The sequence below is a fragment of the Trachymyrmex cornetzi genome, unplaced genomic scaffold (assembly GCF_001594075.2).
Source record: "Trachymyrmex cornetzi isolate Tcor2-1 unplaced genomic scaffold, Tcor1.1 scaffold237, whole genome shotgun sequence".
Classification (NCBI taxonomy): Eukaryota; Metazoa; Arthropoda; class Insecta; order Hymenoptera; family Formicidae; genus Trachymyrmex; species Trachymyrmex cornetzi.
Genome location: NW_017297029.1, coordinates 94,465 through 120,204, shown reverse-complemented (window position 1 = coordinate 120,204; position 25,740 = coordinate 94,465). Strand labels below are relative to the sequence as shown.

General features: G+C 35.8%; 2 protein-coding genes across 2 annotated transcripts in view; both read right to left on the bottom strand.

The window, feature by feature from the left end:
• Positions 1-16,671, bottom strand: part of LOC108761059 (lachesin) — a 43,520-nt gene extending 26,849 nt beyond the window's left edge. The window contains exon 1 of the mRNA XM_018507392.1: positions 16,492-16,671. The gene's annotated coding sequence lies outside the window, so the exon portion shown is untranslated. The remainder of the gene's footprint in view (positions 1-16,491) is intronic.
• Positions 16,672-17,811: 1,140 nt separating this feature from the next.
• On the bottom strand, positions 17,812-22,917 carry INTS7 (Integrator complex subunit 7). The gene is made up of 13 exons (XM_018507391.1): positions 22,707-22,917; positions 22,287-22,606; positions 21,988-22,212; positions 21,653-21,902; positions 21,504-21,577; positions 21,276-21,421; positions 20,859-21,204; positions 20,496-20,755; positions 20,195-20,395; positions 20,034-20,127; positions 18,875-18,978; positions 18,282-18,786; positions 17,812-18,100 (listed from the first exon to the last, which is right to left on the bottom strand). Exons 1-13 carry the CDS (start codon positions 22,795-22,797, stop codon positions 17,831-17,833), a joined length of 2,886 nt encoding a protein of 961 aa, XP_018362893.1. The 5' UTR covers positions 22,798-22,917; the 3' UTR covers positions 17,812-17,830.
• Positions 22,918-25,740: the final 2,823 nt, after the last annotated feature.

Sequence of the window (25,740 nt, the reverse complement as noted above, 5' to 3'; positions counted from 1 at the left end):
CTCCGTTTAGCTTCCCTCAGGTTACTCCCTCGTGGATTCTTCCGTCGCGATTCTCGGTTGCATTTAGGATATCGGTAGAGAATGGCAAAGGTATCAGCTGAGAAAAAAAAGCGATATTCACTTACGTGCTTCCGTCAGCCGCTAAATCGTGTTAAATCGAGCCACGGGAAATGAGACGAGCAGAGGAGCGTGTGGGTTCCTGGAGCACCATCTTTGACATAATGCGGTAGTCACGCGATAGAATGTGTTAGCACGAAAATATTTACTCGAAAATAGCTGCTCCTCTCGACAGTTATATTTATGACCATCTTTCGTTTAATTTATTTAATATATTATGCTAAGCAGAATAAACAATTTTTTTTTTATTAAATTCAATAAAGAATAACGGTTCACAACGATTCTAATTAAATAAATTAATAATATAATATAGGGCTATGAATCACTCAAGTTATTATGTAAGTAAATGTATTTATATCAACAATCTAAAATTTTGTAACAGACGTAACGTTTCGACCCCTATCAGGTCATTTTCAATGTTAATAATAATTTAAAAAAAGTGTCTTACGTAGTTACTGGTAACTTTTTTAAAATTATTAATGACATTGAAAATGACTCGAAAGAGGTCGAAACGTCACGTCTGTTTGTAAATTTTAGATTGTTGATATAAATGTATTTACTCACATAATAACTTGAGTGGTTTATAGCCCTATATTATATTATTAAATTAAATTATTATTAATACTAGAAAAATGCCTATTACGATCGAAGCTGGATCTTCATTGCTTTAAAATAATTCAATCTTAAATTACTAATATACACTATATATGTAGTTGCATATATACCATATTGTAGTCTTTTTAGAACTGCGCGCTGAATTGTTTTTCCGGATTATAAACGCAATTAAAACTACTCTAGTAATCGCGAATTAAATTGATAAGCAATTTAATAATTTGATGCTACTATCAAGCATCATATTATAAAGATGTTAATATGTTGAAACTGTTAATAAATTTATTGCGAAAAATATTACCTCGGCCGGGACTTGAATCCGGATCTCTTGTATTCCGTACGAGCGTCCTAAGCCATTAGACCACCGAGGCCTTAGTAATATTCTTCACAATAATCGGTACAACAAGGAAACAACGTCTTTCTTTCAGGCGACATAATATAAACAATATTAAGAATCTTTATTTTAGACTGTATATGTAAATAAGAAACACAACCAATACTAGAAAAATGCCTATTACGGTTTGATAGTAGCATCAAATTATTAAATTGTTTGTTAATTTAATTCGCGATTACTAGAGTAGTTTTAATTGCGTTTATAGTCCGGAAAAACAATTTGGCGAGAAGTTCTAAAAAGACTACAATATGGTACATATGCAAGTGCATATACAGGGTGTCCCGACCTTTTTCGCCAATCACTTTTGTGTAGATAGAGCGGACTAAACTGAGTCGAAAAATCCTCTACCATTTTGCAATTTTCGCAATAGTTAACAAGACATTAATTACTAAAAATTGCAAAATACTAGATATCGGATATCCAGACAGAATGTAACATTGGATATCCGAGAAAGCAATTTCTTCGAGTCGGATATCCGACCGGATTCCGAGAGCGTCATCTAAAAAAAAAGGACCTATATAGAATTAAAAGATTGTAATTTTGTAATAATACAATATATGAGATATTATATCATGAATATGCATATTTATAGAACATTTGTATAAGAAAAATTATTTAACGATATCAAATTTCAATCGGATATATTCCCGGATACTAATGATATCCGGTTATCCGGTCGAATAGTAAAAAAGTGCCGGATAATATCAGATACCGAATACTTTACGAATATCCGGTGCATCCCTATTATATATGATAGCTAGGATATAAGTACTAATGTATGTATACAGAGTGGAGCAATAACTTTGTCCACCCTGAATATCACCGCTATTTTCAGAGATATGAAAATATTGTCATTACACAAAAGTTGTAGGGCATCAAGAGAACTATAACATATGCTAGTCATAATTTTTCTAGGTGGAGGCACTTTGGAAATTTCAAGGTCATCTCCACTTTTTTAAATGGCATGCCATATTTTTTTAACCTTAGTGTAATAGCAGGTATTTAGACGATTTCAACGACCTATAATAAAAGGTCATTCGTCATTAAATAAAAAATAAGACAATGATTCTTACGTCAAAAGTGTTCGAAATGATGTCCGTTTGCATTAATGTAACACTGCAATCGTTTAATTCCAGAAGCACGTACACTTCTTAACACTTCCGGACTGATTGTCGCACATGCTGCATTAATTCGTTGCTTCATATTTTCCGGTGTGGTTGGCACTTCCTATACAATGTTCTTTAATGTTCCCCATAAAAAAAGTCGAGTGGTGTTATGTCAGGTGAACGAGCTGGCCACGAAATCGGCCCACCGCGTCCTATCCACCGATTTGGGAAGATTTCATTGAGTGTAGCTCTTACTCTACGTCCATAATGTGCAGGTTATCCATCGTGTTGATACCACATTACTCAACGAATATTCAATTGTACATCTTCTAATAAAATTCCGAGATCGTTGCGTATAAAGTTATCATATTTTATGCTATTAAGTGTTCCATTGATAAAATACGGTCCGATTAATTTGTCGCCTATGATGCCGCACCATACATTTAACGACCATTGCCGTTGACGATCAACTTTTCTTAACCAGTGCGAATTCTCATCCGAATAGTAATGCATATTATGCAAGTTTGCAAGACCATAATTAGTAAAGCTTGCTTCATCGGTGAATAATATTAATGAAAAAAAATCATTATTAACGTGCATTTGATGCTGCACCCACTGACAAAAGGTAACACGATTTTCAAAATTCGTACCATGTAAATCTTGATGAAGGTTAATACGATACGGATGGTATTTATGTTTAGCAAGAATTCGTAATATGCTCCTTTTATTAATACCTGACTCACGTTCTATCTGTCTTGAACTAATTTGAGGATTATTATTCACTACTGCAAGCACGTTGACTTCGTTGTCTTCATGACACACTCTTTTTCGACGTTCAATTTTTTGTGTAGTTAAGCTTCCGGGTTTCTTTTAATTTTTTACAAATTCGTTGAAACATACAATATGAGGGATGCATACGATCTGGGTACCGTTCAATGTACAATACTTGCGCCCTTATTGAATTTTGTTGAGCTTCTCCATAAATGAGGAGCATATATCCACTTGTTCAGCAAATGAAAACTTCATTTTCACATTAACTTGTAACCAAAATCACAGACGAGCTAAACTACATGAAGTGATCACCTTCTGAAAGATCTACCGATACTAAACTTAGAATAATGTTTGTTTCAGCTCCAAGTTTCACAAATCCCTCTGGACTTATAGAATTCATAGTAAGAAATGTAAATATTTACATTTTTTACTGTAACATAGCGAATATAAGGATATTGTAGGGAAGTGCCCACCCCATCGGAAAGTATGAAGTAACGAATTAATGCAGCATGTGCGGAAGTGTTAAGAAGTGCACGTGCTTCTGGACGATTGCAGTGTTGCATTAATGCAAACGGATATCACTTCGAACACTTTTGACGTAAGAATCATTGTCTTATTTTTTATTTAATGACGAATGACCTTTTATTATAGGTCGTTGAAATCGTCTAAATACCCGCTGTTACACTAAGGTTAAAAAAGTATGGCATGCCATTTTAAAAAGTGGAGATGACCTTGAAATTTCCGAAGTGCCTCCACTTAGAAAAATTATGACTAGCGTATGTTACAGTTCCCTTGATGCCCTACAACTTTTGTAATGACAATATTTTCATATCTCTGGAAATAGCGGTGATATTCAGGGTGGACAAAGTTATTGCCCCACCCTGTATACATACATATGAATAAATGTAAATATGAATTTGGTGTAGATTCGTGTAACAGATAGAAAGATTCTTTTATACGACTGTGCTATAGTATGAATGTCGGCGGCTTTAATTCCTGCATTAAGGCCGCAATGAGTGCAGTGTGTGCGAGCGATCAACATTATCCGGCGACAAATCGGGTCACCCGAGGAAGTCGGGTAGGAGAAAAAGGGCTACATTCGTAAAGAGGCTTAGCGACGATAAGTTGGCGCCGCCGCGCCGCAGCACTTTGCACAACATCGAGGGATACATTCCCCTCGTTGCTCTTTACCACGGGACCACTCTGTAACAGAGTTCGGCGGTATTGAAACGTCGAGTGGTAGCTCGCCGACGTTTTACGTGTCTCTATATGTCTGTCTCATTGATCCCTCGGTAATACGGCGTGATGGATTTCCAGTGAGAAAAGCGAGACGATGGGCAAGGAGGCCGCGCGAGAGCTTTGAAGCTCTTGTGAAGAATTAGGAACACAGAAAAGGACGAGGAACATAAATTTACAGTAATGTTTCGGAGTCGAATAAAAATGCTACCGGGAGATGATACCAAGATACCCATGTAGATAATAAAAGTGTGCAGGAGAGAAAAGAATTGGCGGATGATATGCGGCGGAATTAGAAAAGTACCTACGCGATGCTGCGAAGAGAGACCATACGAGTAACACCCTCGCGCTCGGCAAGGATCGATACATGATTTCCGTACCTTCATCCGTTCGCGGAGTAACGAACAATCGGTTCCGCGCGGTGAGAGAGTACGAATCGAAGAATTGGAGAATTTGTTACTTCTCCAGACGCCGCACTACAAAGCGGATCCGATAGGATTGTGGTGGAACGGAGGAATTGGTGTTCGCGCGAGAGTAACCTAACACCGGATCGAAAGAGAGAAAGTAATACACGAAGTGATGGAGAAAAGTTTCCTTATAGTAACTAGATCTTAAACGAATTATTGCGCCTTGGAGAAAATATTCTCTAATCAAAGAACTTTGGTCGTTACTTTACTTACGTAAACATGACAGAAAGAAATGACGTTTTAATGTCTTTATCTATGAAAAGTAATATGATATGTACATTATATACAATTCTTTTCTCTTTATTGCTACAAGTTGATCTCTTCAAATAGCCTGTCAGATTGGCAAAAAGCTCAATGATAATCACCAGTGACGTACACAAGATAACAACTCGTGCAATTATTTTGAAAATTGGCATGAATCTCTCTCCATGACGAATTTATCCGTGAGAATTGAATTCTCGAGTCGGACAATCTGCTAATTCGTGACTCGTGATTGCATCTTAATGCCACTTCCAACATTGTGGACGGATCGTTTTCCAAGATATATGCGCTAGTGAGATGATACTCGCGACGACGACGAGAGAGGGTGATGCTGGACAGAGAGCGCATAAATGAGAGAGAGAGAGGGGGGGGGGGGAGAAAACGCTCGACAGACGTCGAGTTACGCGCTAAAAGCGGAACCAACACAGGAAGCTCATTAAGTTGCACCCCGCGGGCTGGGAGCACACACAGAGATATACAGCAGGTGCCCCTTTTCATTACTGCACATCTATCCCGTCCGCCTGCACCCGTTTTTGGCTACCTGTCTCACTCGATTCTCTTCTGTTATCTATCGTGTCACGCGACGTATTCTTCATATTCATACACGTTATGTTGCTGTTAGGCATCATTGGCAAAAAAAATTATGATAATGAAAAGCACCCGAGGCCCAACATTGAATTCTTTTGCGATGCAGCACGTTTCTCTCTGTGTTCTCTGCGTACTTAATTTTATTTGCGTACGAACATGCGACCATTACCATGCAAAAACTCATTCAATAACGTAAAAGAAGAAAATTTGAAAAATAAAGTTAATAATTAAGAATAGAAATTTAGCCAGTTTATTTTATAATCATTTATATATTATATTAAAAGTTGTATTTAGTATTATAATATATACATTTTGCAGATTGCATATTTGATTTTACTGTTACGAAAATATTAATTCTACTGATTTTTAAATCATTGAGTATTATTAAACAACGAATAATTGAATGATAAATAATTAAGTAATATATGTATTTAATGTGTGTATCATTATATATGAGAGAGTAACGTAATTATATGGCAAAAATCAATTCGTAATAATACGTCGTCAATGTCCAAATAATATAAAAAATTGACAAGACAAAATTCCGTATACGCCAAAGTAAAATTATATATATAGTATAAGAGATCCGTTATATAAACAAAATTCATGGATATGATACGTCCGTGAGTTATTCTATCCAGATTTGTTTAATGTTGGATGAAAATCGGCGAAGGAACTGCACCTCGCGCTGATACGAACATCCGAGGGCCGAGGGAGAGATCCGCTTTCGCGGATCGTCTATCCCAAATAAATATCGATCCATTTAGGCTGGAGTACCCGTTAGTTCGTCACGGGATAACTGAATCGGTTTGTACGAAGGGAGATTACCTTGGTTTTAGCGAGAGGACGAGAGAGAAAGGGATTTGCGTATGGCAGGATGATGGCGGGCAGGGGAAGAGCACATACTCTCTGTTTTCGAAGTGTGCTGCAAATCGTCGTAACGATTTCATGTTTTGTCCGGAATGTACGAGCGAGATGGGCGAAGCTCCGAGTTATATCACTCGGAGAGTTATTCTATTTGTTAGCGTGGTAATAGCAAATGCGCGGTAGATACGATCCCATTAAGCGTTTCGCAACATTTCGAAAGACGAATTGGCGTTACAGTCAAAAGCATACGAGTGATGGAGGAGGAGCGAGGAGGGTAGGTAGATGCAATTCGATCTACGCGAGCGAATTCGTTATTGGGAATGAATGGCACGAGCTAGTTACGCCGGACTGAATTAAAATAAATCCGCGCGCCGCGTATATTACCGTCCGTTAATTTTTTCGACTCTCGTTTGGCAGTCCGGGATACCGATTAAATGTATTTCGCTTTGTGTACCGCTCGTGCAACATTATAACGTTCTGTCCTCCTTTCGAGATGCAATCGCGCTAATTACGTTATGGCGATAATAAGAAACATCACGCGATACAATTTTAATTAGCACGAAGATGTTTCAAGCATATTACTCGGGCGGGAGTACGCCGTTCTTAATGTGCGCGCCTAATCCAAATGAATTACGTTGCAGATATTAAATCTTGCTTCTAAACCCGTAGCGATTCTGCAAAACCGCTGAGACTTTAGACGGATGAACTAATACACATTTCTCGCGAGTTCTCTCAAAAATATTGTATAACTTCTATAACTTGGTGGTTGTAATGATATACACTGATATCACTCATTGCTAACGAATAAGAAAAAAATAACAGAAAAAAATCTGTAAATATATGATAAAATCCCGAGTGTGATGTTATTGTATGCCTGACGTGGAATTAGTTTTTACTCTTGTTTCATTGGTCATTTTGTTAATCTGTCAGATATACTGACAACGCGATACGATGCGGTAACACCGATAATAATTTCAATTGTCACAGTGGCGTTATCGTGATAGCACCGAAGCCACCTGATGCTACGTTCAAATTACACGTATCAGATAGTCAAAGTATTTTATATGGCGTATTTACGAATGCGGATGTAGCATTTCGCGTTTGTGTTGTACCGCACCTACTTCGAATTTATTGTATCACACGTAAACGTTTTTCACAATTTTGCAAGTATTAATACTACAAACATATACATACACGAAATTCTGCACAAAATCCAAATTCTCAAGATGTTAATCTTCGTGTCGATTAAATAATAATTTTAAAATTAATAATAAGTTTAAAATTATAAGTTAAAAGTAATTAAATATTGGATAATTAGAAAATTGATAAGATGAGAGAATAGCTCGACTGATACATTTTTTGTGAAGAAATACGTTATATAATAGCGTATGAACGACATGGTATTTATGGAAGTAGCGCGAAAAACCTTGCGAATCATGCGGTGGTTACGGTGTCGCTCGCCAACGTATTTCAAAGATAAATAGTTGACAGAAAAGATTTATGCGAGGCAGTTGCTCTACTGCTCAGGAAATGGACTTCATCCACGCCTTTTTGCAAATTCCTTTCGATATTCCTATAGCTTCTTTTACATTCTGGATTTCAGTGTATGACATTATCGAGAGATTTATTTGTTTTTCACAATATATAATTTTTCATTAAATATTTTAATTTTCAGTCACGATTATGATTGTTCGAAAAATGTCAATTGCAATATCGAACATTTCATAAAGTCACGATGTGAGTGATTTCATTGCGATGTAAAAATTAACGCTCTTATGGTCTGATCCGTACATTCGTTGTGTAATTTAATGCTAACGACTCAGTTTTACTTTGATATCTGTTGCATATCGAATATGCGATCGGCGTTAATAAAGGGATTATACGAGTATACATATATATAGTGTCAAACAGCGGCATTCAACATTTAAATGACGCGAATGAGGGGCCAATACGCGTTTCGACACTTTGAATCACGGTATAATATAAACGAAGATCAAAGCGTTATTTATTGGTACGTGTCTCCCGCTAATGTCTCCAAATATGTTGCACGTGCGGCGAACGATTTGCATTTACGTAAAGTGCAAGTCTATCGGCCAATAGCCGTTTGATACGAGGACAGTGTTATACAATTTATGTAAAAGAAAAAGAAAGAAAGCACAAGAGATAGAGACCATCCGTAATTCTTCGCGTGATATTTTCTGCGGACGTGAAAGCCGAGCGCACGACACATTTCAAAAATGCATCGCGTAAGAACGAAAATTATATAATTCAATTTAATACAATTTAATTAGAGCCATTAAAAAAATTCAGCGTCTTATAATGAAATTATAGCATTAAGTTATGTGTGCATTTTTACGCGTTTAATTTGCGGCGAAATTAAATCGTAGCGCCGTACAGACAAAAGTGCCTTTATCGGAACATTCTTCATATTTGATCCTTGTCCGTTTAACGAAGAAGACATGCGGAGCTGTGTATATGGGATGCGAAGAGAAATAACTTTGACATTTCCAATTGCGTGAATTGCTGGAAAGATCGGAAAAGCAGAGAGGGAAGAGTTACGATATACGAAGGAGAACAGTCGCGGTAATTACTGCCGTTCGTTTCGGTACGACGAATGCTTTCGTGCTTCCCCAAGCTCAATGGTTCATCGGTATCGGGAGATGAAACCAATAACATAGATCTACCGGTGAACGGTATCATCAGTCAGTCCGCCCGCCGCGGGTGCGCGGCATGTTTATTACGAGGCGCGAGCGCGTTTGCGCGTCGACGGAACAAATGCCTTCACCGAGAACGGAAAGCCACTCTACCCCGAAACCAGTCCATTTACCCCTGTCCTTCACTTTCGTCACTTCCTCACCCACCTACATTTTCCTATGTAGGTGCCTGCTGCCGCTTGCGAAATGTACACGGAATGAACCGCGAAGGGAGGTCAATGTTTCAGCGCTCGGAAGTCTCTCTCCGAAGGAAATTATTCCTAACACTGACATTTAAACACAGGTGGTTAAATTCTGAAAATCCATTGCTTGTAAGAAGCCACAAGATGTAATTTAACCGCGTTTCTAAATGGTTAAATGCTGCAGAATATCAGATAAATATTAAGGTTGTTTTATATATTTTTTCAAAATGATAACAAAATTATGAAAAAATTATAGATTATTCTAAATCACGTTTAAAAATAATATGACAAATTTGGTGAGGGTTTATTATCTGGATCATAAGTTATTTTCATAAATAGTAGTATTTTTTCAATCTGTGCTCTAATAAAAATATATGGAACCGTATTATATAAAATAAATAATAAAGATCTTAATTTCTTAATATAAGTACATTAATTATGTATTCAAGATTATTTATGTAGAGTTATATTACGATGCATAACTAGTTGTTCAATAAATAAACAAAATATTCATTTGTTCTATATCTTTGTAACTAATCAGCGAATCGCAATGAAACTTTGCATAAATTATTTTAAATATTTAAAGTACTTATAAAAGAAAAATATAAATTTTTTAAAATTTTAATTTTTAACAATAAAAATAACAACAAATAAAATAAATAAACCACAAAAATGTATTATTAAACAAAAATATAGTCTTATTCACATAACTTTCATATGTACATAGTTTATTTGAAATGTAAATATTATTAAACATATCCACAAATTTAATTTTCTTTGCAGGGATTGTATGTTTAATACATCCTTAAACATATTATTGTATAATATATAAAAATTTATAAAAACCTATTACTAATTACTAGATAATTATTATAAAGACAGTAAAGACATCTTATCTTTTTGATTTATATTATTTTATATGTTTGGCTTATTGTTAATGATCTGGAAAGGTTGAAAGACAGAATTATTATGACAGAATTTGCCATTTTTTTTCTTATGCTATTAATTTATTCATAAACATATTTTGTTCATCTTGGAAAATATATTCGCAGACACTCATATGCACACTCATGAGTATATGTATAAAGCTCGACAGAAACGTGGCAAGAATGTTGCAAGGAGACTGGAGAGATGAGAAAAGTAACGCAGCCTAATTCCAATCCTTCAAAAAGCTCGGATCGTACATGTATAGGTGCATATAAAATTCTATATCATTTTTACGTGCTTGCATAGGAATGTGACAAATCCCCAATGCGTTGTTACCATTTTTGTGATCTCCATTCAGGGGAAAATTTTCGAGCATATTTCCGATAAAATGCAATAACGCGTGTCTACCCGCGTATGTTTAAACGCGTGTATTTCAGCAATTTATCTATCGAAAATTGATGCGAAAATCCTCGACGATAAAAAAAAAACATCCGATCGGCGCTTAAAAAAATACGAATTTAAAGATTTGTGTTCATTTAAATATTCATTTAGAATGTTTAGATTATACAAAATCGAAAATTTGAACAAATTGAGCGTCGTTAATAGTCGTTTATTAATACCATTCAAAAAAATTCAGTTTTGAATACCACAGTCACTTGTGATAAACATAGTGTACCGTATTTATTAAATTTGGCATTATTAATAAGTTCTCGTACACGAATAATTCATGCTTCTAATTAGTACGTGTTATTTAATATATTTCTAAAATCGCATTTGTAAAATGCAAACGCTGCAGACGTGATTTCTATTATTTTAAGATAATCGCGCAATAAATACAAATTTTAAAAACGATTTACACATATCGGAGAATAATTTTTGCGCGTATTCGCTTTGTGTAAACTTGGGATTAAATCGTCAGAAAAATATTACTAACTCAACTCTTGTTAAATTCCAATGTGCTTATTGAAATTTTCTTAACAATATTTCTCAACTCTTCATTGTCTTTTTTACGACGTTGCGTTTCTACAATCGCATTGAAAATAATTTTAATCTCAATTACTTTCTCAAACGGCAAATCTGTTACGTGAGGAAATAGAATTACAATTTACGTAGAATCATTCCTTTCTGAGATTGCGGTCTACTATTATATTATACACATTTTATACATGTAATATATTTAAGCAATATTAACTAATGCTATAATGTTTAAATATTATACATGTGTAACAATAAATTGCAATCTCAAGTGAAAAATATAATTCTACAAAAACATAATTCTACATTTTCATTTTTCTATTTATGCATAATATTATACATTGTCATAAGTCATAAATATCGAAAAATATTTTTATTTCACTATAATTCTTGTTACGTGAAAGCATAATTTACCTTATTAATCAAATTTCACGTTATTATACCTTCCAAAGAAAAAAATGTCTCGCAATTCTCATTCATTATTAGTATTCCTGTAACTTGAATTTCAACTAGGTTTGAAAAAGTATACAGTATCAGTGAAATTTTAATTTAAGAAAAGCAAGCGTCTTTAACGTGCGGAAAGATACACTGAAAAAGTCTGAGAAAAATGTCTCTGATTGGATTAATTAAAATTCTAGTTAAAAATGGACAAAATCAGAATTTTCTAGTTTCGACTATTCTAGTTGAGATAACCGGAATTTTGATTGATATAATTAGAATCTTCTGGTTACGTCCATTTCAATCAGACATTTTTCTCAGTCAGCATAACATTTCGTTAATTTGCACAAAAACATGTATAACTGCATACGTGTTGGATCAACAAACGGATTATTTTATCCTGGCACCAAGTTTTATTTATTAAGGATTTTTGCGAGACGCGTCTGCTGTCCCTAACTCTATACATTTATATGTTGACACACACAACTCTCATCTCTCTCGAAGAATTTTTCAGTTTTCTACCCTTAGGTAGAGAGTGCTTTTCTCCCCTGCTTCAGAAGTTAAACAAACGGTTTATATAAAGTATAGTATCGATACGTAGCCAAACACACACTTCCGAGGAAGTTCCATTGACGGTATAAGCAATTTGTTTTGTCGAGCGGAACTTGCCGATACCGATATATATGAGCTGAGTTCTCTACAAAATGCTGCTGCGGCTTGGACATGCTTCTTCCAACAATAAAGTGGCCAAAGATGTACAACACGTTGCTGCATTGTAGCGCATTTTCATTCAGATCTATTACAGCGTAGAAATGTGCCGTGTAGCAGGTGAGGCAATTTAAAGCGTCGCACCGCAGTTATGCGAAAAATATCAATGTAATAAATGACAAGCAATTTCTCGTTTATATAAGAAAAGTTCGAAAGAAAACGTGAGTTTGAAGAAAATCATGCGGTACATTTATGTCGCAGAGTTTCACGAAATTTATTAAATAATATGAACGTTATCGCGTGAATCGTCCGAGCGCATCCTCGTTTTCTTTTTCATATCGAGGAAGTAATGCAAACTATTTCCTGTACGTGTCACTAATCGCTCGCACATCTCGTACGAGCGTAAGAAGAAAAGCTAGTACGTGTGCGGGCAATCCAGAAAATGGTGTTCTGATCGCATACCGGAAAATAAGATATCTGTTCTATGTGCATACAAAGGGAACGACACTTTCTATGCATGGAAAAATGGACAGAATCTTATTTCCATTTTCCAGCGCACCTATATCCGCGTTGCAGAGTATACTCGCGAGAGATTCACTTGAGGGAACGAACCCGCGCAGGTCTCAGATTTGCGTGCGATCTTAATCAATGTGGCACAACAGTCTTTGACTAATAGATTCCAAAATCTATTAGTGAAAAATGCTATTAGTACATACGGTTCAGTCATTCACATCCTGCACATTTCGTCAAACCTATAGAGAGAGAGAGAGAGAGGAACATGAAATAATTAATATTAAATCTCATAGGATCGTACATGTGAGAACACCACTAATAATTAGTTGTTTATATGCAATAAATATTTTCTAAAGATATTAAGGTAATGTAAGAATCATTTAATATTTTTTGTATATTTGTTAAAATGATGAAAATTAACCCGAGACAGACCCATCGTGCGTACAGTAAAGAACCGAAAAATCATAGTGTGTACTAAGAGTTAAAGACGAAAGGCGCTGTTTAATAAATAATTCATGATCGCGCTGAACGGGGTACGACAAGTATTTTAGGGTAAGGTAATGTTACATATATACGCCTCGTCGGTTGGTACAACTCTCACCCTCATCCGCTTCCGTCTTTCCGTTAGAAAGACGTGTGCTCGCTGCGTTTCCTTTCTATCCCATCTTCCTTCGGTCTCGCGGTAATACCCGAATTTTGAACATTAGTTTGCGAACCATTTAGCACAACTACTCGACGACCTCGTCTGTCTCTCTCTCTTTCTCTTTCGCTCTCTATCTGTGAAAGCAGTTCGAATCACGCAGCCTCTGCATACACCGCGTACGCTCTCTCTCTCTCTCTCTCTCTCTCGCTTGCATATAGATTTAACCGCAACATTCTCGCTACCGACACGGCATAGTCATTGTGCATTAAGCCTGACGATGCGCCTCTCCCCGAGTTCCCTCCCGACGGATATGACAGCTTCACCAGGAGTAATTTCACCAAGAAATTAGACTTTCTTGCCACTCATGAGATCTGCTTAAACTCTAGGATGGGACAGTACACGGGATCTCCAGATAATTTTTAAACTTGCTATTTTACGAATATATTTACATTTTTATAAAATATTTTGGCAAAAATAATATTTTTACTTCATTTTAAAGTAAAAAAATAAAATATAATATAATATATTATGTAATATAGTAACACAATTCGCCGCTTTGTGATCAACTAAGAATAGTAATTTAATTATATTTATTATTGTGCATGCTATGCGTATTTAAAAGAGTAGTTTAATCACCTTTACTGAATAAATAAAAAAATTTCACTTTTTTACGAAATAAATATGAGTAGTCCATTCAATTACCTCCGATGTTTTGTATATCAAAAAAGATATATTAAAATAATACGTGACTCAAAGTCTCTCCAAGAAAGTACCATTAAGTTTGCCGCGCACACAAATCAATTACACTAAGCGCTTCCTTTTCATTATCGTCCGCTTTTTTCAAGCCCGTTAAGTCGTTTATAATGTCTACGTAGCGGTCGTTTTACGCAACACTAAATCTAAATTTGCTTTTCTTAAAGGACAATTACTTTAGAATGCAGCGATAACAGAATTTGCGCCCGGAGAATTTTCCGATAACCAAATCAAGTAAATTTCTGAAGTAACGAAGTTAATGTTTAACTATAAATCAAACCTGTCCTATCTCGTCTAACTGGATGTATCATTCGTGGCGAAACATATGTACGACAAAAATATAATATGCTATTTAATTTAATGAAATAATGAAATTGCCTTTAATCGATCGCTTGGTGGTCCATAACAGAGTTACATTAAAGTCTTTTGAAATATTAGCGAAATCTATTTGTAACAGTTACGTGTCGTCTAACTAGCTCTCGCAGTACAAGGATCGGCGAATTCAATTAGGTGTATCAAGCGCGCAAAGTTGATTCTCGATGAAAACGACGAGAAACGATCGCGGCGCCGGAAGGATTCCTCCCTGGAACGATCCTTCTCTCCTGCAGAGAAGCAGCTCGTTTTAGATTGCGGATCACGACGACGACCTTTGCCATTGTCGCAATCAGTTATCCTTGTCAAGAGGTTTACACCCGCAATTTGAAGGATGCGTTGGGAGAGAAGGACGCTATTATTAGCGTTGTTTGTGTTATTCCACCATCATCGTTTATTTAGAATAACGTAAAACAAGAATAGAATAACACAAACAGCGCTAATAGCGTTAAACGCACTTTAAGACTCTATTGCCGGAACTCGATCCACGCGTGCTTGATTTGATTCCACACACAGTTCCCCGGGTCTCCCGCACGAGAAGCCGCGTCCGGCATCCGCGGCTTCCGAAGCTCCCCCGAGGTACCAGCAAATTAATCTGGAGCCAAAGTTCGGCAGTTTACTCGACTGCAAGACTCTCGTTCTCTTCCTCGTCCGCCGTTTCCCTCCGCGATCGCGGTTTCGTCTTGCAGAACGCGATATTACTTGTGAAAACAAGTAATAATGGAAGAGAGTGTGATATTATCCGATTGATGCGAAGCGATTCTCGGTTCTCGGTTCTAGATCAAGTTTTGTGTTCAATAAAATGATCAAGATATTTCCCTCGTATTTTCTAAAGGAGATCGAAAAGTTCCGTTTAAAGACGGAACAAAATGCGCATTAAAAACATTCGTGAATGAGCGTTTGGACCGATAAAAGTTATTTCGAAACGCGTGCGATATTTCGTTTTCAACTTTGTTTGATCAATTTTCTGTGTCAATTTAACTTACCGTGTGCAGTATTATGGATTATGGAACATAATTTTTTAAACGTCAAATTAATAAAGTTTGTTATAATCGTAGTTTACACGAGTGAAAACATCGTAAAACAAATATAAAAGTTAAATTTTACTATAATAGCAGTAAAAATCAATTTTTACCATTTTTGTTCTGAATTAAAGCGACACAGCAAATGTATACACAAAAATTGTCATTACGCCTCACGTCCTCTAATTATTTCTAACATTCCAATCATAATTCAAATTACGAGTATTTTCAATGCGATATTTGCATGATAATCAAGTAAAACACTATACTCTTTCAAACTATAAATATTATAATAAAGAATTCATCAATAATCGATTGTGCGATCAATGTTAAAATGGTGGTTCGATCACTTGACTTTGAATCGTCATAAGCGCTAAACTTCAGACACTTCAATGTCCAAGAGTAGCGTAGCAATCTTATCGAAAAGTTTTCATGTGGCAGCTGGCGACTAAAATAACGATTTTAATGAAAATTATTCAACGCACTTGACTAGCATTCTGAAAGATTATACAGCATTTATAGTAGCCTGTCGTTCCTTTATTACGTTCTCTGCACAGTTTCGAAAATGGCGCCTGCTTTCGCCGGCCGTCCCTCATCGAGGGGAAACTTGTACAAATTATAAATATGTAAATGGACTTAAAATGACATACTGAAACTTCGCGAAGAGCGACCACCAGATATTAAAAAGCAATCGCGCGTTCCCCCGACGACGCAGCGTTTAAGAATATGTAATGTTAGACCGAACTTGGCGCGGACGAACGGCGCGAAGTAGAAAACGCAAGGGTTTGAAGGCCGTTAAAAAAAAGTTCCTGACTTATGACTTACCGCGGGCACACGCGCGACGAACACGTTCAACAGCGCAGCGGATCGGCGATCAACGCTGCGACGTTCCTCGAAGACATAACTGTTGCTTCCCGCAGGTAGTGCCGGGCCGGCCGGGCGTCGAATGGAATGGAATGGAATAATGAATCTAAGTAACGCTCAGCCGTTCGCGCGTTCCGCTCCGAACCGTACCGGCAGATAGACTGTGCGCGACTGTGCGTCCGCCACTCTCGTCATCTCCCTTTTATAGGTCGTCGCCCGCGCGTCCACTCAAACGTCGACACTCGCTACTTGACGGCTAACTCGACGTCACTCCGCTACGACGGATCCTGCGCGCGTTTTTTTAGATGTGCACGACAAATTCTTATTTTTAACTAACGAGAGATATACCAAATTATTTAATACGATACTTGAATATAAAACATATATTTTCTCAAAATGTGTAAGCGTACTTCTTTGAAAGAACTATTTACTGTGAAGAATTTCATAGCTAAAATATACAAGTTTCGTTTTTCGATATATTTTCAAAGAATTTAAACATAGTTCTAAAAATGAGCAACTAAAATTGTAATATAGTTAAAGATATAATATAATTGTGATTGATATTACAAATAGATTGTTAAATTGTGAAATCGGTTTTTTTTCAGGACATTTAAGTCCGTTTTAAACGATTTAAAATTTGTGTCAAATTTTAGGATAAAACTCTATTTACAATTTTATGTGCTATTTTTCTTTTGAATTTTCAAATGTTTTTCGTATTACGCAGTATATAAAATTACAAATAGAATTTTATTCAGAATTTTTACACGAATTAGACGGCCTAAAATAAGTTTTATTTGTGAGTTCAATTGCAGTTAAACGTCGACGATTTGTATCAATTCAGATATTTTTGTCATATATGCATCGTTGTATTTTACATTAAAAATGTATATTTAAATCTATATAAATCTATAAAAAAAAAGAATATTCCTAAAAAAATATAGGTAAATGTAAAGATTACGTTTGAACAAGAATCACTGTAATAACGAGAAATTGTCGCGTTAATACCTATTATAACGATAAATTTTGATAAAAATTATCTAAAAAAAAACAAAGAATGAAATAAATCACGAAAAATATGTTTGCAATATATTACATCGCGTAACTATTATTATTGCTAATACAAATGCATGATGCAGCTTTTATTTTAAAATTAAAAGCAAAATTACGATATGGATTTTTTATGAGAATAATTTATTAAAATTCGTTCTTATTAAAATTTATTTGAATAAAAATATTATACATATTATAAAATACATATTGCATGCCACGAAGTGTGTGTAATTTAAGGTAACTTAACTCCTTAAGGTAACTTCCTCTTCGCAGGTTCTTCGTGTACTCTAACAGGTAAAGTGGAACGTGGGCCACACTTCCACACATTACCATCTTTGTCGAGTATACTCGCGCTCGCCGTGATTTGATATTGACCACCGGTACTCGTGACAGTGTTTGCACCAACCGTGCATGGGGGTATAATCGTAGATCCAGGTACTCCCAAGGATAGTAAAAATTCGCAAGCGAAGAAATCCCGATGAGGTGTTACTGTTTGCTGCAGTTCATTCATATTGGAATCCTGTAAACAAACATGCGCTTTATTTAATATTATTTAATATATAACAATTAACATATTAATCTTTGTTTATAATTAATAGTTTATGAATGAATCTTTAATATTCATTTTATATATATATATATATAGATTATTTAAATTTTAATAATTAATGCGATCTGATAATTTTAGATACTTTATCTACCTTTTGATCAGAATTTATTTTCGAAGGCGGCGTCGTCGAGATAGAAATGCACACCGCAGCGACGGAACGGAAAAGGGAAGCCCGTCGACCGTGTCGCAATACTCCTTCGACTTTGAGCGCTAATTGGCTACCTTGCGGCACAGATACGGGCTCACCGAGAACACGTGGTTGAGGTGATACAGACAGCTTAATACTAGTAGTCTGTAGAGTTTGAAAGAAATACCGTGGAATCGGCAATCTCATCGTTCCACCGGCAAGAAGTGTCACTTGCGACATCAAGCAACTAACTCTCAAATGGCTAATTGCTCCATTCTTGCTTTCGCCACCTATACAGGATGGTGCTAAACGACGTAACTCGGCGCAACAGCGAGCCAACTGTCGCATTTCTACGGAGTCACCAAAATGAAAATTCACAGAATCATTCTGTTGCTGGTACATAGAAATACTAGGTCCGCCGCAGACTCGTTCTAGGCTGTTTGCTAATAACCGACATATTTCTTGTAATCTACAAGAGATGAATTAAGGTAAATAGCCAAGAGAACGTTCTTAATAAATACGGTAATTGAATAAAAATTTTTCTAGTGAAAGGATACGCCCGAATATTCGCCAATGATTCCGGATCAGCATCAAAGGCTGATTGATATAACTTTTGGTAATTTTCCGCACAGCTTTTCAAATCTTGCGCTGATTTTCTTAACTGTAAAATTTATAATATACACACTAGTATATCAGTATACAGTATACAATATACAACACCCTATTGTATACAGTATACAGTATACAATAGGGTGTCCCATTTTAATGTCCCACCTCAAATAACTTTTTTATTTTTAATCTTAGAAAAAAATGTTTCGAACAAAAGTTGTATGGCTTTGAGGGGGACATAAAATAGCGTCATTAGTTTGACCTTGAATAATTGCTTGAAGATCACGTAAAGGTTACCTTCAATTTCTTAAATGGAACCCCCTACTTTTTATTGCACATTCTTGTAGATCATCTCGAAAGCTTTCGAAAATACTATAATTAAGTTCATTTTTATTAAGTACTTTTCGAGTTATAAGGTTTGCAAGTTACAGCACCACCGGCATTAGCGTTACCCAAGGTGTCCGACCGACGGCTAAAACCTCTTGAATGTTGGTCAGCATTATGATCTGGCTAACATTTGTCAAATCAAAGTCATTGGAGGTTATTCCTCTTATTTTCATTTTTATGTAGAAATGTAATTTTGAGTGCAAAAATGAAAATAAGAGGAATAACCTCCAATGACTTTGATTTGACAAATGTTAGCCAGATCATAATGCTGACCAACATTCAAGAGGTTTTAGTCGTCGGTCGGACATCTTGGGTAAGGCTAATGCCGGCGGTGCTGTAATTTGCAAGCCTTATAACTCGAAAAGTATTTAATGAAATTGAACTTAATTATAGTGTTTTGGAAAGCTCTCGAGATAATCTACAAGAGTGTACAATAAAAAGTAGGGGATTCCATTAAAAAAATTGAAGACAACCTTCACGTAATTTTCAAACAAGTATTCAAGGTCAAACTAATGACATTTTATGTCCCCCTCAAAGCCATACTTTTGTCTGAAACTTTTGTCTAAAACATTTTTTTAAGATCAAAAATAAAGTTATTTGGGATGGGACATTAAAATGGGACACCCTATATAAGTGTATACATATAGCCGTAGATATATATAGCTGTAGATAGGTATTATAATTGAAATCACTTTACAATTATAATTATATAAATTATACCTGATGCGTAACACGTCCGTATCTCTGGAGATCGTCTTTTGTTGCAATAACGACTGTGACAGCTATAGCAGGTGGTGGTGCGGTACATAAAGATCTAAAAATTTAAATTTAAATTTCTGCAATTTCTTTTTCTTGATTACATTTGCTATATTTTTACTTACATGCACGAATGTAACAATTGTGCAATGGACTGTAAGAATTCACAACGTAATTTTGAATATTCGCTTGGAAATTGCAAACTGCGTAATGGAGTGCTAGCGGCTTTGAGAGACGCGCAAGCGCTTGCATAACGCGCTATCGCGCCATTCAGTTTTTCCACAATCTCAGCTTTATTCATATTATCTTCGCCTTCCGTTTTATTTCTTTATACATATATTGTTTTGTTAGAAGAAGAAAAATAGAGAAGAACAAATAAGATAATGTATTATGGTCTTGACAGCAGATAAAACGGAAAATACATACATGAGACAGCATTCTGCTTTTGTAACTAATTCTAAACCTGACAGCCAAAAATGTAGCTGCTCCGATGCTACAGTTTCTTTTAGACCTTTAAATATTTCAGTAGCAATTGTATGATGGCCGTATCTTGCTGCGCTGCGCGCAATACGATATTTTGCCCAACCATCCACGTTTCTCACGATGTTGTTTACTGCCTCTAAACATTCCGAATTCCATTCGTATCCTCCAGCCACCGTTTGGAATAATAATGTACAAAGCATTACCTTTTCAAATCAAAATAGAATCTCATGAAAATATCTATTTGTTCAGAAACTAAATTCTTCTACATAAAGGAAACAATTCTTACATATATACTTATAAACTTACCTTTGTATGTACATGAGATGTCTGTTTAAGCTTGATTAAAATATCAGGTAAAAGTGAAAGCAATGTATTCTCTCCTAAACTACCTATAGCACCTAAGGCTTCGCATAATGCGACCGTCTGTTTCTCATTCTGACTGTTTTCTGCACTAGTGTTAATAAGAGTAGAACCAATAGCATCGACAAAAGAAGCACAATGACTGGGTTGCGATTGACACAGTTTTACTGTTGAACGTAGGCATGCTTTCAACTGATGCAAATATTTATCGTCCAAAACTAATAATACAATCAGAGATTCGAGACAAGAAATCACATCTTGTATACCATAAGCGGGCAATCCTTCTTGGTAACTGTTAACAAAATAATCCATATTAATTATCTATCTTACATATTCTAAGAGAAAAATTTTACATGTACATACCAATAGCAGGCAACTCTAGAAAGTATAGTAATGGCTTTTACTGCGACAAATGGATCAGGCGAGTAACATGCACTTAAACATAATTGCAATAAGGAACTATTTTCTTCCATATTTGCATCGCATGTTACAGCATTTTGGCTAAGCACCTGCATTTTGATAAACATGTGTAAATGTATATTGTAAAAGAAACTTTTGAAGCTGAAATTATATTATATCAATTTAACTGACCTCGATTACGTCTAAAGTACGGATGAGAAGATCTGTATTTCCTGCACCATCTTGCAAAAGTGTCGTAGTACTCTCTAAATTATTAGATATTGATTATATCACTCGTACAAATATCAAATAGTAAATTATATCACACACAAATCATGTACCAATTAAATTATTAAGGGCACCCTGTGGCCAGAGATGTGCCCCTCTTCTAGCCAAACTATGCAAAAGATGCAAGGCATGACGTTTAACAGACAATCTTGGATCATCTTGTAAATGGCGTAATAATAACGCAACTTGTTGTGGCACATCTAACAATGTCGCAGAAGCAAGAGTACTTAGTGCACTCAGAGTGACTCTGACAAATTCCACTGCTGGATAACTCGCAAGAAGCTCCATACATAGTTCATTTACCTTTAATAAAAAAATAGAATGTTTTTTAAAAAAAAATATATATATATATATATAAAGTTTATTACGCATACAAAATATTATATACCATTGATGCTGTAAAAGTATCGTGATGCATGTACTGTAGAATCGGTATAAGCTGCAACTTCATTGAAGCTGGAGTAGCTTGACCTCTGATCATATCAGAAATCTTACTGCACATGGATACAGCAAATAATTTGGACTGTGCTGCAAACATTTGAGCAGCATATATTGCAGCTTCTACTTCAACTGAATCATGAGAATCTAAGGATCTTCTTATGCTGTGGTGTACCTGGCATAAAAATTAATAACTTTGTTATAATCTAGAAATTGTCTTATTTTTTACTAATTAGCTAAAGATATTACTTGCTGTCTTTCAGGAATAATGCCAGCTACACTGCCCAATGTACGCAGAGTAAGAGCTCTAGCGACTGGATCATTTGAATGTATAACACTATAAATCCGTCTTACAAATTCGTCTACATTCAAGATTTTATCAAGATGCTTTTCGCTCTGCTGACATACTCTTAAAACCCATACTCGTAAGAAATTACTCCCTGTACGAAATACTTCAGCCAATTTCAACAGAGACGAGTTTATTAATATTGGGAAGGGATACTTCTCAAATAGTCGAGGAAAACGTACTATAGCTTCACATTGTTCCCCAGTCTTAGCAGAACGTAAACCTATAACCATGCATTTATAAGTTTGTTTGTTAATATTTGTTTAGTATTTGAGATATTATGTGCTGTAAATAGGTTAGAAAAGTCAATGATACAAACAAACCTTTATCAAGTTCTATGAGGGCTGTATTCGCATCTTGCTCAGGTTCTCCAAGTCCAGTGTCGTTAAACGCATTCATTCTCATCCCAATCATAATTTTTACAATGTAAATTATATGCGAAATATCTAAAGAACGGTACTGTCATTCATAACAACTTGTATCCTTGTTACATATAACCTATCTACTTAAAAAATTTATCATTCTTCATCTAAACACGATAGGAACAAATCTAAGTCATCACAAACAGTAGTACAAAAGCGAGAATGTCGACTACGTAACTATTTAATCAATGTTTATTATATTCGCAAACATTCATTAAAAGTCTCGTTTCGTATCTTTTAACCGGCCCGCCGTCACGGGAGCTTTAACCCTTTAAACGATTCAAACTTACGTCTTGTACTTCTATCTACAATAATTTCTATATTTATTTTTATTTTGTTAGAAAAATTTTAATCTTTATAAAGGTTTTCATTTTTTTTCACAGAATTTTTCAAATTTCTTATATTTACCGCAATGCTAAAATTCTGCTAAAATTCTGCGAAAAATATTGGTTATTCTTTGGAGCTGAACTTTTGTATATACTTTTCAACTTTCTCTCTTTTTCTCTCCAATTTACATCAATTTACATTAAAGGGCGCAGCACACACTCTTGCATAACGCATAATGCATAGTGCATAAAGGAATCAACCAATCAAAATTCTTCTTTTCCATGGAATGGGAGGAAAGAAAAGATTCTGATTAGTTGATTCGCTTATGCACTATGCATTATGCGTTATGCAAGAGTGTGTGCTGCGGCCTTAATGATGTATACTAGAGAGAAACCCGAGAGAGAACATGACGGCCCAAAACCTGTAACCGCAAAATGCTGCCGCGCACTATTGCCCTCTGACAAAGTGGATGTAAACTACATAGCAACGTCAACTTTTCTTACGGTACATCGTCCACTTTTCAAGGCTGGAGATGATAAATCGATATATGGTTCATATAGGGTGTTTCCATTTGATGACACAAGTTGACACAAATCGACACACACAAGCGTCGTTCTATCCTTGTTGACATTCAAGTCAGAGAGTGACAAAGATAGAATGACATTTGTGTCGACTTGTGTCATCAAACGGAAAGCACCCATAAAGCTGGATTTTCATCTGACGCTACGACGCTCATTTTCAGCGTCAAAACAGGTGACGTGATCACAATTGACGAATATCAAGCGTCAATTTTGGTCCCGTGATCTGTTTTGACGCTAAAAATAAGCGTCGTAGCGTCAGATAAAAATTCAGCTTAAGTCTGGATCTACAATAGGTTTTATGCCTTATGCCGTAAGAAACTGACCAATTACAGTCGAATCCGAGAAGAATAAGCGACTGTGATTCGCCCATTTCTTATGGCTTAGGGCTTAAAACCCTATTGTAGATCCGGGGTAACAAGTAACCCGATTACCCCGGATCTACAATAGGGTTTTAAGCCTTAAGCCATAAGAAATGGGCGAATCACAGTCGCTTATTCTTCTCGGATTCGACTGTAATTGGTCAGTTTCTTACGGCATAAGGCATAAAACACCTATCGTAGATCCAGACTTACACGAATTATCGATCGTAAAGTCATTAAATTAACAAAGTACCGCGAACTGCCGCCATTTTGGCTCCATGACGCGTGGTTATTCAAAACTTTAGTTTCGTTTGCTGCAGTTTTTGCAATTTTTAACACAACCGGGCATTTTCGATAATAACGGAATCAGGTTCTTCTTCTTCTTCCAGATCCCTGTATGGATTTTCGATCTTTTAACAGAATCAGGTTAGGATAGCACTTCGACGTTATTTTGGCAGTTTTGGCTCCAAACGTTTCAAATGTTAATTCAGTGAATTTTCTGATCGCGATACTTTGGGTGCTTTCCAATTGCAATATCCCTAGACACTTTCGTACACACGGCGACACAAGTTGCGTTCCAATTATCGTCGGCACAACACTACACATCCGTACTCATAGTCGAGGGCTGTAGGTTTGTTCTTCTTAATACACGAGAAGTGTAAAGCGTATGTACAAGGTGTTACAGATACATACTAGGCAGTACGACGGGTTGCACGGCAATTTTGCATAGGTTAAGCGCCTACCCCCGGGCGCCTACCCATGCAAAATTTGCCGCGCAACCCGTTGTACTGCCTAGTATGTATCTGTAACACCCTGTACACCATACACTTTTAGCCCGGATCCTCATACGGGCAACAGAGCTTTGACACCGAGAGCTGATTGGTGGAAAGCCAATTGTGGGGGTAAATTTTACTCCTACAACTGGCTTTTCACCAATCAGCGTTCGGTGTCAAAGCGCTGTTGCCCGTATGAGGATCCGGGCTTACACTCCACTTTTTGGAAGGGGGAGAATATCATGTAAAATGTAGGCTTTTTAAGGAGACCGCCAAAGTGTACATACAACAGCTATTTACAGGGCTATTACAGGGTAAGTCCGGATCTACAATAGGGTTTTAAGCCTTAAACTATAAGAAATGGGCGAATCGCAGTCGCTTATTCTTCTCGGATTCGACTGTAATTGGTCAATTTCTTATGGCTTAAGGCTTAAAATACCTATTGTAGATCCGTGGTAACAGAACTGATACGACCTATTTAAAATATCAAATATAAAATAAGTTCCAGAAACTTATTTTTATAAATATAAGATCGTAGGAGTCGATAAAAGAGTGATACGACTTATTCGAAATAACACACATAAAATAGGTTCCAAAAATTTATGTAATATATTAAATAAGAAATACGTACGTAAAAAATTATTAAAAATATAAAATAAGAAATAGGACTCTGCATTTTATTTATTTAAAATATATAATAACCAGGTTGTTGAGTAAATTAATTTTTTCTTTTAACTAAGTTAAGTTAAAGTTAACAACCTTGAAAATTTAACTTAGTTAAGATACAAGTTAATGTATAATGAAATTAATTGAATTAAAAGTTAAGTTAATAAAAAAAAGTAATTGAAAAATTAAAAGTTAAATTTCTTTCTATCTTATGATTTCAGAGTCTTAC

Excerpts from the sequence above, each read along its gene's own strand:
- INTS7 (XM_018507391.1), bottom strand. The coding sequence starts at position 22,797 with ATGATTGGGATGAGAATGAATGCGTTTAACGACACTGGACTTGGAGAA. Across the intron at positions 20,756-20,858 it reads CATCTCATGTACATACAAAG|GTAATGCTTTGTACATTATT; the intron begins GTAAGTTTATAA and ends TGATTTGAAAAG. Across the intron at positions 18,787-18,874 it reads TCATTGGCGAATATTCGGGC|ATTACAAGAAATATGTCGGT; the intron begins GTATCCTTTCAC and ends CATCTCTTGTAG.